At 37.5% G+C, this 17,683-nt stretch overlaps 1 protein-coding gene across 2 annotated transcripts in view; it reads left to right on the top strand.

The window, feature by feature from the left end:
• Positions 1 to 10,894: 10,894 nt before the first annotated feature.
• The window catches only part of LOC148418721 (semaphorin-3F-like), a 54,781-nt gene continuing 47,992 nt past the window's right edge, over positions 10,895 to 17,683 (top strand). For both annotated transcript variants that reach the window (XM_088422689.1, XM_088422688.1), the window contains exons 1-2: positions 10,895 to 11,284; positions 13,737 to 13,912. In XM_088422689.1, coding sequence (XP_088278815.1) covers positions 13,795 to 13,912 — 118 coding nt within the window. In that variant the 5' untranslated portion in view covers positions 10,895 to 11,284; positions 13,737 to 13,794. The remainder of the gene's footprint in view (positions 11,285 to 13,736; positions 13,913 to 17,683) is intronic.

Below are 17,683 nucleotides of genomic sequence, written 5' to 3'. Positions count from 1 at the left end.
AATGCAACTCAAAGAATGCAAAATAAAACCGTTTAACGCTCTGCCTCTAGATCAATATCAATCGAGCGTTCTCTTTTTTCAATGTGATGACCATTTATTGGCTAAACGGCCTTAAGTGACTTGTATTTGATTTTTATTGCTTCAGTTTGTAGTTTTATAACATGAACTGGTAATATTATTTCCCACATGAATTTGCATGTGAACGTAAGAGCAAAAAACGCAGTCAAACCTCCGAGTGACTTTCGAATTCAAAACACAAAAAGTTGTATCTGCCCTCTTCTCCCTTCTCTTTTTATCAGTGATTCTGTTTGTGTTTTTGGTCCCCTGGGAGAGTAAGTGCTCAGATGGAGAAACTCATTTTCTCCAGCTTGCTGTCAGTCAAGATCAAATCTTTTTTTTTTTTTCCTTCCCGGCTCATCCAACCGTTATCATGGGCAGTATTGCTTCAAAAAATGACTTCTTAAAGAAGTCAACCCAAAACTTTTCAAGGCAATATTCTTTTTTCACGTCCCCACTAGCTTAAACTGGGCATTGTTTTTGCGGAATATGAATTAAGCAGCAAATTGTACTTACCTTTTACTAATCTGATGGGTCGGCCATTTTGCTTCTTCCCGTCAACTAAAAATGACATCACAGTCGCTCGCGCAGGGAGAAACCAATCATGGCTTTTTTTGCGAACATCACATGACCCCACTCAGAAAACTGGTGAGCTATGTTTATCTGAGAGAGCCACTGTGATGTCATTTCCTGTCCACGTTCAGTGACAAAATAGCTGTAAAAACAAAGACAATACAATCCAACAAGAAATCGCTATTTAGTTTACGCTTACATATCGACAACAAAGCGCTTTACAATGCGACCAGCGGCATTCGCATTTCCTCCTCAATGGATGCTTGTGATGTAAATAGACACAGCAGGAAACTCGGAGGTTGAAGGTACAGGTAATGTTGGAATGACAATGCATGTGCATGTTTGTGTGTGCGTGTCCTCAGAGGGGGTCTCTATTTACATGGTCCCGCATAAGAAAAGGGGTGCTTTACGCAAGAGCCACAAGACATGGGTCAAAGGGACAAAGGAGGAAATTGGGCAAGCAGGAGTCAAGCGGCAGCTGAAGACCTCTGATGACGTTTGTTTGTTTTAAGACAAGAAACAATGACGGCGATTGTTAACTACTTGCAAGGACCACCAGAAGACTTAGATTTGGTGTTTGTATCGAGCAACAAAGACTTTATGAAAGATTTATAATTGGAGTCAGTAAAGGTGTGAGTTATGGATTTTTGGAGTATCTGATTGAGCCGGACCACTGTGTATACAAAATATACATTCTAAAGAACAGTTGGATCAGACGTAGCCCAAATTGTCGAAAAGACTGACTCAAAGGGTGGAATGAATAACTTAGAAATTCTGTTGGTTCTCATTTGACACAATGTAAGTTGATTCAACCCAACTAAGTGTAAAAAAAAAAAAAAAAAAAAAACAGGTTAAAGAAATGATTTTGAATGAATGAATGAATGAATGACATTTATCCATCATTTTTTTGGTACATAAGAGGCACTTAAAATGTTTCATTTTTCACAAAAATCAACAGTGCTTATCCATGGATTTGATATATATATTCATATATATATATATCCATACGATAGGTGTATACACATACATACATACATACATACCTTTTGTATGAATGTCAACTTATAAGGTCTTCATTTTTACTGTCATTCTATTTCATTTCATTTAATGGGTCGTTAGTTTAATAAGAGACAAATTTACTCCCTAACCCTAACCCTAACCCTAACTCCACTACTGCTCATTAAGAAAAAAAATGCAGTACAGCAACTGAATCAAACTTTATTCAGCTTCAATTCAACATCCTTAAATAAGGCGGATTCTGATTATGAGGTTAACTGATGATTTGGGAGAAAATGAGAGGAATTGATGTGTGCCTTATATGCATTCCAAAAATGCAACAGTCTTCAGATTAAAATGTACTCTAGAAATTAATTGTGCACTGAATACATGACGGCCAAGAAATGATCTAATGCTTTACATAAAAAAAAAAAAAACAGTGTCTCAATATTATAGTTAGTCCATATAAAATGATTCGAATGGATTACTTGTTTTAGTAGTATTATCAAAGCCCACGCATTTGAAAGATAGAGAATGACTGCTCATGGCACATCAATTCCAATAATGAAGCGATTAGATGTCACTGTGGCAAATGCCTCCATCCTTGGTAGCCGGTTTAATCTCTCATCACTGGGCTGAGCTCCACTATCCACAAGTCCATCAGCGAGGTGAATCCGTTGCTGAGATAGAGGGATTATCTGATCACCTGTTCCGCGCTGTATTCCCTCATTATCTAAACTGCACAACTGCAGGTCTGACTTGCACGTGCGGCATTGTTCCCCTTACGTTATCATTTTTGCCCTTCACCTTCACCTGCTGAGCATCCTCCAATTATTTAGAAAGCGAGGGACACTGTGGCTATATTTGTATGTTCCTGCAGGTATTTCTCACGGGAAAACCGTAAAGAATGCCTCCATGGAAAGAATTATTAGTTTAGAGTCCCCTCTCTGCCAAACAAAGGATTCGTTCACCCTTTCTCATTCGACGCATGTGTACCCTGGAGATGTTTACCGACTTCTTAGTACAAGCGTGCTCTTAATTTTGCACCTGAAATCGTGACAACTTCAGACAGATAGCCCGTCGCCTTGTAAAGGTTGCGGTGTCGATTCCAGCACTAAGGTACTTCCTGTGTGGAGTTTGCATGCTCTCCCCGTGCCTGCAGGTGTTTTCTCTGGGTACTCCTGTTTCCTATAACACCCCACAACAGTTACATTATTTTTTTAAATTTCATTATCAATTGAATCAAAATAATGTAATTGCACTTAATTTGAAAAGGTTTAGGATTAAGGATTAAGGTATCCGATGACTGATGAATTCAACTTTGGAATTACAGTTAAAATGGGATCTTTAGTGTGTGTTATACGATATATTTTCAATAAAATGTGCCTAAAGATATATATATATATATATATATATATATATATATATATATATATATATATATATATATATATATATATATATATATATATATATATATATATATATATATATATATATATATACTGCATACACACACTCACACACACAGGCGGGTATCACTGTTGTCGTATTCTAGTCAGTCAAGGGTCATTAGAATCAGCGCTGTCATTTTGCCACCCTCTCCGCACCCCCGCTCAAATCCATCTGTGCTATTGAGCAACGCATCAATTATAAGATCGCTTGAATATGCCAGATTGTTGTTTTCCATTTAGCCCGGAGGCTCGTGTCATCTCCTTTAAAGTCCTTCATGAATCATTGTTGCAATATCTCGCACTTTACAGGAAACGTACTTCCTGTAATGCCTTCATAGGTGCAGAAAAACGAGCCGCGGTCACCATTGCACCATTCGGCTGTTTAACAAAAACAACACAACACAGAAAGACAATACGCAGGTAAACATCATCAAGCAAATGTTTGAAATAAATGAGGATTGGACAAACCAAAAATAATACAAATGAAAGTGTGTAGAAAGTTGACTGTCGTGTCGAATGAGGTCAATGTCATTTCAAGTAGCCTGGATTGAAGGACGTGGCGGCTGGTGTTTAGCCAAGTATGTGAGACCTTTCTGACACAGGCTCTCACGTTACCTGTTCACATTTACCTTTGCGACGGACAATACTCCATCACAATTAACAATATCAAGAATTATAAGTGCAGAAAACGACTTGTCTCCTGTAGAAAGGCTAAAACATCTGTTGGAGTGCTCAACCTCAGTGAGATGACATTGGAATTTTTTTTTTTTCCACAGATGTCACCTGGATATGATTTACTTTCAAACAAATGAGTAACACTCCTTTATCTTCTTTCCAGTGGAGAAAAAAAGTGTTTCACATGTATAACAATAACTTTTTAAGTCATGAATTTCCTGATGTCTGACCCACTTCTCACTGAATTCATTGTCTTTTATACTGTAGATATTGAGTGTGTGTGTGTGTATATATATATATATATATATTTTATTTTTTTTCAATATCCCAAATATGGAGTAGGGCAATCTTATTTGATGGCGTGATGATGTCAAACTGCATATGTTTTTATGGTTTTGGCAGGCAATATAGGTCCTTCCCCAAAGTAGCCCAACCCAAGCAAGTTTTTGATGTGCTGGCGCTGTGTAGTCTACACAAAGTGTGAGGCAGAGCAGCCCAGACATGTCGCGCTTGACATGTGAGCGCCTCCAGCGTTGGGCAGACAACAGAAGCAGCTCGCATAAACACGTCATATTAAGTCCCCTGTCACTGCTGCATTCTTGTGTTGTTTGCACTTTTGGCAATGTGGAGATTCTGAACATCTCGTTGTATATGAGATATTACCCAATTGAGATTTGGAAAGTAGAAAACAAACAAGAAAATCCTTAAGATACTATTTGCCTGCTAGGTCGGGAATAGAAGATTGAAAAGATTTTCTTGAGTTATTCTTGAAGCCCTTTAAAAAGTATAACTTTCGTTAGAAAGTGATGAGATAGTAGGGATACTGTACAGCAGTTCAATTTCTAAACGATGAGCGCTTTGAATCTTTGGCTTTCATGTCTTCAGGTACTTCTTGAAATGCGAAATTACAAAAGCTACGTGAATTCGGATTTAACGGCTGTTTCACTGCTAGAGACAATGAGGCTACTGTGTCAGAATCTCCTCGAATTAAAAACACGTTCCTCTGCTATAGCTATTATAACGTTTGTTGCAAAGTTGTGTAATTACAATAAAATGTAGATTTTTTTTTTTTTAATTTCAGGCACGTTGATGTATTTGTTTTTTTCTGTTTTGGACTAATCTGTAATTTGTATAAACACTGTAAAAAAGAATGACTCAAAGTTGACTTAGATTGCTGTTTTATTTCTTAATATCAAAAAGAATAAACGGTATAATTATAGACTTTTTATCACTAGTGATTTTATTTATAGTCGGCACAATGAGTGAGGGTGCACAAGTTTTTTTTCTTTCCTGAGGGGACTTTGCAAAAAATAAATGAGAATTATTGCGGTAGCCCTAGCGGTGGATAGAGCAACTATACCCCAATCTTCATTAAAACCTCATTTTTAATCAAACTGTGGTTGAAAACTTCCTACTTTACATGAATTTATCCGGAAGCATATTAACAATGAAAATCTGAATTTTAATAGACCTTATGTAATCTATGTTTCCCGACCTTTAACCCAAACAGCAAAATAGAAAAAAAGGATGCGTGTACTTGAAATACATAACCACTTACAGTGTGACTCTAATGGGTGGTACCCGTATAAGTATCGTCTCACCCTTCTAATACAGTACAGTATGTGTTGGGAAGACCTTTTAAATATTGAATGTGTAACCATGGCACCAGTATCCCATGAATCTGTGTGGAGGAAAGAGGCCGGCGTCAGCATAGAAAGGAAACACTTCAGCTTATTTCCTATCTGGCACCAGTGAGAATAGTTGATATTTCTGCTAGGTGCAGGGCACCAATTCTGGATACTGAAATTTGTGCATACACTGACCTAATGATACCAATTGGAATATTTTGTATTTTTGTTGTCCCACTGGTGCACTTCTATTAAAAAAAATGTCCCTTGGAATTCCATTTACAAGTCAATGTCTACCAAATTGGAATGGTGGGGTTTTTTGGTGGATGCTGTTGGAAAGGAAGGATGTATCCCGCCTGTCAGGATACAAAAGCCGAAGAGGCTTAAGTTAAAGGTTGCTGTGATTGTAACTCAAGATAACGCCAAACATCTCTGCTCCCCTCAGACCTGTCAAGCTATTTACAGCATGTTTTGCTTGGAAGATTAGCCTTTGCTTCACATAAAGATGCATTGGAAAGAATCAATGAGCATTTGAGACTTTTCAACATATATTCTCGATTTTTTTTAAGCAGTATCGCCTATAAATAGGTTAAAAAAATTGTGTAAAATATCTGATGCATAGGTGCATATAGGGTATTGACAAAGGTGTCCAAACTGTAGCCCGGGGGCCATTTGTGGCCCGAGATGCATTTTTCAGGGGCTCACTGTATTTATTAAAAACTACAAGGCTAGTGGAAAAAGGTTAAGATGCCGCTACTACTAATATATTGGTCTACATTTCCCTATAAAAAAATTATGACAATTTCTATTAAAAAAAAACAAAACAAAAAACACGGCAGTCAATAAAAAAAATGGATTTTGAAGCAAAACATTGTTTTAAAATACACAATAACTGCTGTCAAAGCAGTGGCTGCAAAAACACAACCGGATAAACAAAAGATTTTGTCCGACGAGATAAAAAATGAAAAAAGGGACAGATTTCACTTGGTGTCGTTATCTCTAAGAGGAGGAGGAATTTCTGACAGACGCTAATCCTGGTGGACTAGTTAGTGGCTTTTGGCAACCAAAGGGGGGCACACTCCTGGTCATGTTAAAATTTGACATCATCAACCGGGTGAAATTTCACCTCCCTATTGTCTTTTTTCAATGTTTTGCACAAGGCTTTAAATCAACACTAATAGACCACAATTTTACGGGTACAAGGGTGATCATGAGTAGTGTTTGGATTAAAGTTATCTTGCAGTGTATTTTTCCGGGATATGCAGTGTAGAAAATGGAAGGATAGTACTTTACATCAACAGTAATAACACCAGTAATCTGTGAAAAACAAAAAAAAGATGGTCAGCATTTGAGAACAGGGGGCTATTGAGAATCTAAAAGTGGATTAGCTACTTCCTCAAGGGCTGATGCTGTGGCTTGTGATTTTCTACGGCTCAGGAATATTTACCTTTACAGAACGTCAACACTGATTCAGAGCAGCGGAGGGTCGAAATGAAGTCACCTGCTTCTCAAAATACCCATTATATGGTGCCCAGTAACTTTGTAATTTAAAATGACATGGCATGCGTGCGCACGTGTACACGCCCTGGCAGGAGTTTGTTTATACAGCTTGCGCAGGACAGTATATGGTACGATTTCCCTTGCTCATTGGATGTGTGAAAAGTGGAAGGAAATCAAAGCCATTTCCTTGATTTTGGCTGCTGCGGTTTGCAGTTCCCTCGGGTTGGTGGGCTGCGGGTGGCTACGGAGTGGCGGTAAGCCTGCAAAAGTCAACCAAGCCCCGCCACATGCCAAGAACAACAGAAGAAACTGTTGCTCGTAGGAACTGTAGGAGAAAATTGAGGTGGTCCAAGTATACGAGTCTCGAAAGGACAGCGAGGAGAGACTCGCTCAATTCTGAGCGATCGCCTAGCCGCAAATCTTTACCTCAACTTCAGCAATCACTTCCTACAGAATTTGTTCTATCGCCCTTTAAACTAGTTCAACGTTGTCTGTCTCCTTCCATCTTTGGTTTGGAAAGTGATAAGATTCTGATTAAAGTACGGTACTTCTATTCACTTTTGATGATGAGAAAAGTTTCTTATATTGAATTAATGAACGAGCGTCTTGCAGTGATTTTGAGACATGCTGATTCTTTTTCTCATTTAAATGCTAATAACTTTGAGGACATTGCGCGGTGGAGTGAAGGTGAAACTTCATTTTGCATGTTTTGAGTCATGTTTGTTGCTCGTTCTTAAATGCGGAGGGCGGGTGGTCACGCCCGATTCATCAACGGCCAAGTTCGTAATATGTTCCTACTACACTATGCCAATGGCGAAATTTTTCCATGATACCATATTAACTGCCGTATAAAGATATGTATGTTTAAACTTGTTTGTTTATTATTATTATTATTTAATTATTATTATTTATTATTCATGTTATTTGTTCATTAAGGTTTGTTCACAAGGTCTTCCATAATTAAACACGATCAGTTCCCTTTTTTCGACTGATCTTGGAAGTAAAATCTTGGAAGTTAACTTAAAAACAAAGAGAAAATAGCATTTCATTTCAGACTAGTTAGCTTCATTCGATGCCTTAAAGCAATTCTTTTCTCGTAAAATACAACAAAATTACAGAATCTGAGTCAGTGATTTTTTTCATCATATATATATATATATATATATATATATATATATATATATATATATATATATATATATATACCCGCACACACAAATATATTCAAGTAGCCTGTTGGATTTCATTCACTCCGGTGATTAGCATAAATACCTATAGTTAATTTCACATTCAAAGTGTGACATATTTTCCAAATGTATCTTTATGGAATTCACGTCCAATGAAAACTTTGAGATCTGGCAATTAGGTCCACCCTCAGACTTTACCGAGTCACGGCTCTCTGACGGTTGCGCACAAATTTCCAGGTTACGCGTTTTGGGTGTATCCTGGCAGGAGGATTTCTCAACTTTCTTTTGCAAAACAACTCAAAACTCACAGACGCAGTGAGGGTTTTGCTGACTGACTAGCATCCTCCCCTGATTCTTTCCCTTTCAAAAACTGGGACTTTCTGTCAGTTGATCTCTTGAAGCCTATATTCATCCAAAATGCTGATTTAACACCTGCCACCCCTTGACGCCCCGAGGGCAGAGCCCCTTGGAAATCTCAGTTCCCATCTCCACAGGAATGTACAGTACTCTATGCAACATTAAAACAATTTCATACGCCACTGAGACAGACGTCAACAGTAAGGCCGAAACGTGCACTGGCAAGATTTTTATCACCAATCTTATCATGCGAGCCCACTTGAGAGCATGGAGTGTTTTTGGGCTAGTGTACACAGCTCACCTTTGATTTGCATCAAGCAGAACGTTGCTTTTGTCTCCAATGGAGATGCTGCCAAGGCTGAAACTTTGACGGTTTGGAGCCTTTCAAAGAGCTCGAATGGATCCAAAATGTGGAATGACATGGCGCGGTGGAATGTAAAGGCCTTTGCTCAAATGAAAACGTTGTCCTGAATGCGCAAGATGTCCGCTCGCAGGAAGTGGAGCGATTCCTTTTTGCCAAGTGGTCGGGAAAAACTTTCTTTACGTCAGGTCAGTTTGAAGGTTGACAACTTTGGAGACAACATCCTGCTGCCATACTGAAGAAAAGATGAACAGGCCAGCTCCTTTGACCCTATTGAGGTGACGGATGAACACCTGACAAACTTTTCTTTTCCCAATGAACTTGATGGTCAATCCGCTGCATATTAAGCAACCGATTTGAATAAAGTGCTTTTAATCTGAATGAGGAAAAGACGTCAAATGGATTGTGATTAAAAGCGAATCTTTTTCTCTATGCAATCATTGCGTGAACAAAAGGACAAATTAAACATGTTATCATCAATTTTGAAATGAATGACATTTCTTGCCCTTTTCTAACCAAAAGGTAACTCAGATAAGACTTCAAATTTGTGAAACATTGTCTGTGCTCCAAGTCAGTAAAATTAACTTGTAATAATGTCATACTGTGATAACCTTTTTTTAAAAAAAATACAGTTCACTAGTTGTTTTTATCTCTAATAACAGGAGTGCACACAAGTGGTGCACAGGTGCATGAATCTTTGAAATACAAAACTGAATTTAAAATCAAAATCTTAGTGTTGCTGTATATTCCTTAAAAATTCTTCCAAATGAACAAATGTTGAAAAAAAGTTGCATTTGATAAACCAGTGGTCCTCAAATTAGGGTACGAGTACCCTTTGGGGTATTTGAAAACACTTCAGGGGGTATTTGAGACTTTAACAAGGCTTCTGCAGGTATGAGCAAATGTAATTCGATGCTCTCTAATGCCTTGACAGGAATAGGGTTGTTTCTTTTCAATTTAAGAGCAATTTGAACATGAAGCCAATCATTTTAAATTGTGTTACTGTGACTCCGTTGCAAAACGTTGCATCGCTTTATTTTGTTAAGATTTATACGGTGCGTATTTTCATTAGTGACACAATCATCTGACGAATGAGGAAATATAACAGAAAGATGCTACCTTCCTTCTGGAGTTGCCTTATTATTTCCAGTATGCGGAAATGTACTTACAACTTATAATGTAGAGGAAGACAATATTGATTGTCCAATCAGTTAAGCCACTTATATTTGCAAAGCCCCCACTTAGGAAAGAGAATCCCTCACACACACACACACCATGCCAGTTGTGTTATCATCCATGAAGATTTTATACCTAAATTGGTTTCCTTTTTAACATTAACAAAAGAAAAACGCAATACAAATCAAATTTCCACAACTGTTAACTACCTTTTATAGTGTTCATGTTGGTTACGGGTTAGTTTAAAACTGCAAAAAAAACCTCAAAAGTTCATGATTGTAATATTTAGTTAATTATTATTAGTTAATTATTTAATTGACACGTTTAATGAAACATTAATCCTTTTAATATGGAATTAAATAAATCAAACATTTATTTAATTGATGATAATTAGAATTAATTAATGACACATTTAATTTATTTAATTGCATAATTAATTTATTAAACATTTAAACAATTGATGACAGTTCCATTTAATTCTTTGATAGCACATTTATTTATTTTAATTTGGTCTCCTGTCCTCCATACATCTCTCGTACGATCACAAAATGCAATTTTGTTGACGTCACAAGTTGACTACCCGTACGTCACAGGGAAAATAATCGAGCCACGATTCTCCCGCACGCAGATGACTTTTTGACAGTTACAGTAGATTTCTTACAAATGCAATTTCGAACTCTAATACATCAGACACAGATTGACAGATTTATGTTAAACGGTATCTTGACTGAAAAAAAAAATCACAGCGGGCAACATCACTGAAAAAAGGTTGAGGCACAACGCGTGAAGAAAAGCCCCCCTGGCCTGCCGCGAAGGGGCGGCTCGCATCTGCGTTACCCGCCCCGTGGGTGTGTTTAGCCGAAGCCGGCCTCCGCACCGCATCCACCTGCTCCCGCCCTGCCTCTCTCTCTCCAGTCAGGAGCGGCCAACTTTTAGTCAGGAGCGCACGCTGCGTGTCTGGACCTCTTCCACCTCGGGGACTTTGTTTCACGCTGCTTTGCGACGCACCAGGAGATGTGGATTGCGCCGCTCGCCTTTCGGGCTTTGTCAAGGCTCAAATAAACATTTTCTCCTTGATTTTTTTTTTTTTTTTTTTTTTAAATTCTCATGTTGATAAAGCCTCCCGGAAAGGACGCGCAGGTACACGGTTGCATCTGATCAAGGAGCGTTAAGAATCAGCACTCGGATTTCAATATAATTGATCTCAACTTGGAGGCGGAAGTAATCGATATTGGATTGTTTTTGTTTGTTTGTTTTTGTAAACACTGGCGAAAATGGTGTTGAAGTTTGGCTTTTAATCTAGAAGCTGATAATAGCCAGGTGGGTGTTTTTTTTCCTCTCTTCCATAATGCTTTCGTGACTATTGATGCAATGCTATTAACTATTTGTCTACCTCCTGCATATATTTTAATATTGCTTTACCACTTGCTCGATGTATTCATGAAATGTTGTATGATAGCTTTTCTGTTTGCTGTAAAGCCTCACCAGAATGTTTACTGTTCTGTTGGCCATGTGTAGCCAAGACTGCCAGTCTGTCACACACACGTTCAGTTTTGCATTTCCATCCCACTTTTATTGTTTTCATTCTCATCCCTTCACATTATGGGACACTATGGCCAATCAACCTTTGGGGAGCGTAACGCCTCAACAACTTGGGAGATTGATTTGTTGGACTGTTATTTGGTGAATTAAGTCGTGAGTAACACCAGGTCATTGAGTTGATGCGTAACTAAATATATCTTGAATGATAGATAGTAAATAATTAAATAAATACATGAATTAATATAAATATTCCACCTGAGGTTGACATGTCCGAATGTATTTAAATGCACCTCCTGTCTCGTGCACATTTGAAAAGTAAAAGATTATTATAGCTTCGTTCAATTGGGAATTTTCATTACCTTTTCTACTGCAGGTTCACGTCGCTGTTTTTCTAGCAATTTTCCTTAAAAAAACAAATGTGGATGCTGATTTTTGATCATATCAATTGCAGGTTTACCTCACTTATTGACTTTATATTTTTCCCCTTCCTAAATAGGACCAGACAAAGAATATCAATTTATTTATTTATTTATTTTTAACAAAGGTGACAGTCAAAAAGGGGAACATAAGATTAAAAATACAAACAAACCTTTGATTCTTACTTTTTGGGATTTGAAAATTATGCTGGTATTTTTGTCTACTGTGATGTACTGTACAAGGGAATATTGCATAGGTAATCATTTATTACTTACATCAGTGGTAAGAAAGAAAGAAGTAAGAAGTATGTTTTCAGCCAAATACCCCTTAATCAAAGCAAAGAACTTTTGGATTAAAAAAAAAGACATGCTATCAGTGTTTAATTCATTAAACTTTAGAACCTCTCAAAATTAATTTGTATTAGTCCACAAAAATAATCAACCTAAAGTGTCCTCTTTTGGATTACTGTAGAGATCTGATCACAAAAATAAATCAAGATCAAGTGTCGGACTTGTTCTAAAAAAGAAATTATAAATAAATATTTGCCTCCAGAAAAATATTAAAAACAAAGCTTCTTCTTTTACGACTACAATAAAGATCTGTTCACAAAAAATAATCATTAACTTAATTATTAATAAATATTTCTCCACAAAAAAAGGATAAATTGTCAGACTTGTTCTCAAAAAGAAATAATTCGACATAAAATTTTGTCCACAGAAAAATAATCAATTTAAAGTGTCCTCTTTTGGGATCACAGTAGAGATGTGTTCACAAAAATACATCATTAAATCGACAGGTAACGAGCGGCGGCGCTTGACAAGTTGGGTTGAACCATTCAAGTATGGGGGAGAATATGGCTTTTTAAACTAATGAATAAAGTACTGAATGGAGAATTTGCTTCATGGCCTTTTATTTTACTGAAACATTTAAGGTTTTTATTTAAAACCTCGAGCACCCCCTGGAGTTCCCTCAAGTACCCCCAGGGGCTTTCGTACCCCCATTTGAGAAGCATTGACTTAAACAACCGAACGGTTTTGTTTTCATATCTTTCCGAAATTCTACTCATAGTCAGTGCACTCAAATATTTTCAAGTAGTAAATGGAAGTAGACATGTTTACATTGGAATCCTGTTAATGGAATCCCTAGACTCTCCTTGTTGTCATTTGCTCTCAGTGCCTTGTTTGATTTCATTCGCTGGTGTGAAGGACTCTCAGAATAAACAGCTGGCCGGTTCGCAAATTGTCAGTAAAAGACAGTGGTTTAAACAGCTGGATTTGCTCATGCATCCGCTCTGGTGAAGCAATTTGGGCGCCTTTTGGTCTTTGCAGACTTTTGAAGTGGACACACGAGGTCGTCTGTACATTTTTTTGGATAGAATTCATTATTTCTTACAACCACTGCATCGTTAGTGTGCGAACGTCAGCAAAATTTGATGTAAGCATGAGGACGTGTTATAACACGGTATGGCTTGACACTGTAATTTAAATTATTACATTTGAATGATGTTATCAGACAGGAATGCGCTTTTGTTTTGTGGAGATGCGATACACGCACGCAATAAATTTTTCGGCTAGTGGAAATGTGTAACAAATCTCCAAAAGCTTGGCTCTGTTCCATCAGCGTGCATCGGCGTTAAGAGACTTACAGTTAAAGTTCAGGGCCGCTGTTCCAGAACTTGCAGCGATGGGCCCCATGGGAGCCACTGACTTGACATTTCACATCAATGAATAAACAAAAATAGGGGAAGAATCTGTCAGGTTTGTAAAGTGTTTGTTTTTTCTTTTTGCTGATGGGTTCAATTTTGTTCCTGCAGATTGTTTTTTTGGGGGGGGTTCAATCACCAATTGTGTGCTACTGGAAGTGGAGCGGCCATGCAGCTGCACAGTCTGTGGGCAGTCCGCACCCTCCTGGCGCTGTGCAGCTTTGCTCAGGGGAACCCGATGAGCAATGAGCCACTGGCTGCACCTCGCGTCTTTGTCTCCTTCAAAGGTAAGATCTTTCTAATTTGCATTTTTTTTCCGTATTGTTTCCAGCTGCAGTGTAAGAAATGGGTTGGGATGCAAAGGTTGTTTCCCAATTTTAATCTATACCCACTGTCTGATTAGTCTTCATACTTGTCTTTTAACTCATTCAATCCCAAAGACGTAAATATACGTCTTTAGAGAGTTCGGAAATTCAGTCCCGGGTACCGAGTTTGTTTTTTTCTCTCTCTAATTTTGAACCCCTGTATTAGAGGGGTTGCGAAATAAGTCCCATCATGTCATGCACAAGGTGTAAAATTATACGTTATACAGTACTCCAGATCAACTCGTACCAAGAAATATGGCCGAAACTTATTCAGTGACACTTATTCAGACACCTTTACCCTAATATTTTGAAAAAAAAAATGTATATAGTTGCAGTATTTTTTGGGTACAAGTTGATCTCGAGTACTGAATAAGTCAACACCCCCCCTTTAAGGTAGGTCTAAACCCAAGATGTATATATATATATATATATATATATATATATATATATATATATATATATATATATATATATATATATATATATATATATATATATATATATATATATATATATATATATATATATATATATGTTGGTGATTGCAATTTACATTGAAGCTTAAGGCCTGAAAGGATATGGATTTTACATTTGGATGATACTTATGTACTGTAGTTGCAGCTCTTTCGTGTCTCCCCACTCTGGAAGTCGAAACTGAACTAAGTAAAACCTTATTTCTGAAAATGTGTCAGTGTTTCAAAACAATGGGGCTAATTGTTATAACAACAACTCCCACACTGAGCTTCTCAGCCAGTGACTTGGCAACAAGGCTGGACGCTATTCCAGTGCGAAGGAAAGATTTTCATGCAGTGGCAAAAGCATAGTAATGATAAAGACAAAAGATTCAAGATTCAAGAGATTTATTGTCATGTGCATAATTGTACCTCACAAGAAAAATTCTTATGCTGTTCACTGTTTTTACCCTGGCTCACCTCTGGTCTTTTCAAATTAAGAGCAAATTCATTGGCACATGAAGAAACTTTTCTGATGAATTGCGTTATGATGAGTCATTTGCAAAATGTTTTTACGCTTTGTTTTGTTAAGGTTTAATAGATTCAGAGATAAAAGTGATGATGTTACATGATCTGTCTTCTGGAGTTGACAAAAAATACACGGAGAAATGCCACTACAAGTTCCAAAGTGACTTCTTGTGTGGTATTTTGTCCAGTCCCTTGATTTTTACATCAAATGCATTTGAAATCACAGGGAAAGCATTGAAAGAAGACACTAGGGAGCTGAAATTTCACCCAGATGGTGACGACGTGTCAAAGCTCAACATGGCACCAACACTTAGTTATCACACCAGCAGGAGTGTGCAATTCCTTGGCAAAAATACTCCATGAAAGACGAGAAAGAAAATGACCCAAAAATGGTCAAAATACCGCACAAGGGTGAAAAAAAAGTCAGGCTTGGATGGCATCTGTTTAAAGTCTTTTTTTCATACTAAAATACTTTGAGCTTTTTAGGGGAAATATTTCTCAGAGCCGCTGTATTATAGAAAAATTACAGCTAATTAATTAACGTATTTAATCACATTTGTCACTTTACTACACAGTTAAAGGAATGATAAGGCGCATGTAATAACTTGTTGGCCATTATGTGATCATTCCCGGGCGATGTGTCTTTTATGGTCGGCGCGTTAGCGGCTGTACAAATGAGGTGAGATGGATTCTGCAGGGGTCGGCGCATATTATCGAGAGCAAATTGCCAAGATCAGTCAAGCGGAGCGCCATCCCCGAGGCCCGTCCAGCTCGGAGATCCAGCCTTTGATTAGCATCCAGAGAAAAGCCCAAGAAGCGTGGGGCAGCGCCGCTGTTTGCTTTGCTTTCCATTTCCCAGCGCTCCCTCCGACAAGTTGACTTCATTAAGTGGACCGCCACCACGCATTGTTCAAGTCCCTTTCCTTCTTTAATCAAGAAGGATTTAACGCATCGCTGAGCACACCCACCGGCCAGTCTTTTTCGTTTGGCATTTCAAATGTCATTTTGGTCCGCTACGCACGGCTTGAATGTTTTGTTTTTTTTGACAAATATATATTTGTGTGCCTACTTTTCTGAAGTAGTAGTGAGACTACGCTATTGAATGCTTGAAATGAGCTTGATTAGCTGATTTGCAGCTTGAGGCAGCCACGACTATTTGATTTTGGTTAAATAAAAGACGCTAGACTGCCTTGTCTATCTATTTGTGTTTGACTCTCCAGTCGATATGAATTTCGCAGTCTACTGAAGCCGATTCCCTCGGAGGAATGCACGCCCTGCATTCAATATCGGGACTCTATCTCCTTTAATTGCTTTTGGAGAGACCCGTGCGGTCCTCACCTTGACAAGCTGGCTGCGCTTCCTCTGATGCTTTAGGACTTGCAGTTTTGGCTTAAGCTCTTTGAGAACGCACTGCAACTCAAGACAAGTACATTTTTTGTTTGTAAACATTATTATGTAAGGCATGTAAACAACACACACACACACACACACACACATATATATATATATATATATATATATATATATATATATATATATATATATATATATATATATATATATATATATATATATATATATATATATATATTAGAGATCGACCGATATGGGTTTTTCAGGACCAATACCGATTATTAGTGACATTGAATAATGCAAACACTGAACGTTATTGAAATGCCTAAAGCATGTTTATTGAACCAGACAAATAGAAAATAATAGCCCAAACACAAAAATGCGTCATCGGCAAAACTGGAAGTGCTTCTATCGGCAAAACGACAAAAATATACCTTAATATCGATACTCATGTGTGTGAAATACAATAAAATAAAATTTATGGCATTCCTGCTTGATAATTTACAGAGGATGGTGTCAGATAGCATGCTGTTCGATTAGTGCGGCCATCTGCAAACGTGGAATTCTTCATATCGGCCTGTCCGATTAAAAAAAGTAAAAAAGGGAGGGAGGGGTGATACTGATATACGTCAAAATTCCAAATAATGGCACAGATAATCGGTCCATCTCTAATACATATGTGTGTATATATATATATATATATATATATATATATATATATATATATATATATATATATATATATATATATATATATATGTATATATAATCTCTGCTGAGAAATGAAAGTCGAGACCTTCAGCAGGTTGTTTTTGTAGAAATCTCAAATTGGACATATGTCTAAAATTCTTAATTTTGCAAGTGAATCAAAACTAATCAAATGATATCCAATATTCTGAACATGGCTTCCAGGTCTGCACTCAGTTTTTATGACAGTGCAATGAAACCATACTGAGTATATGTGCATGTTAGAAACAGTATTACCACCAACAAGACAAGAAAGCCTGAGTGAGAAAGTTCGACGAAGAACTTTTTCTAAGCTTACTACGTCTTTTTCACCGGTAAACTGAGCAGAAAAGCAGACTTAGCAAGAAGCCTGCCAGTTTGGACAGGAAAGGTGTAATCAATGTCAGACAAGAAACCTGTTTTCAATGAAGTAGGTGCAGGAGTGAAACAAATCTACCCCCGGGTAATCAGTTGACATCTGAAGATTAGTTGAGACAAGACCAAAGAGACATACAGTATTTTTCTGGAACTATATATATATATTTATATGGTACTCCACTTCAGCCCCTTCCTTCAGAGTAAAATCAAGGCCAAATCCAATGGGACAAGAGAATTTGGGTCAACTTTGCCATAA

This window comes from Hippichthys cyanospilos, chromosome 9 (assembly GCF_059441005.1).
Source record: "Hippichthys cyanospilos isolate Australia breed blue-spotted pipefish chromosome 9, RoL_Hcya_1.0, whole genome shotgun sequence".
In the NCBI taxonomy this organism is placed as follows: Eukaryota; Metazoa; Chordata; class Actinopteri; order Syngnathiformes; family Syngnathidae; genus Hippichthys; species Hippichthys cyanospilos.
The sequence above is the reverse complement of the archived record's forward strand: the minus strand, read 5'-3'. Positions and strand labels throughout refer to the sequence as shown.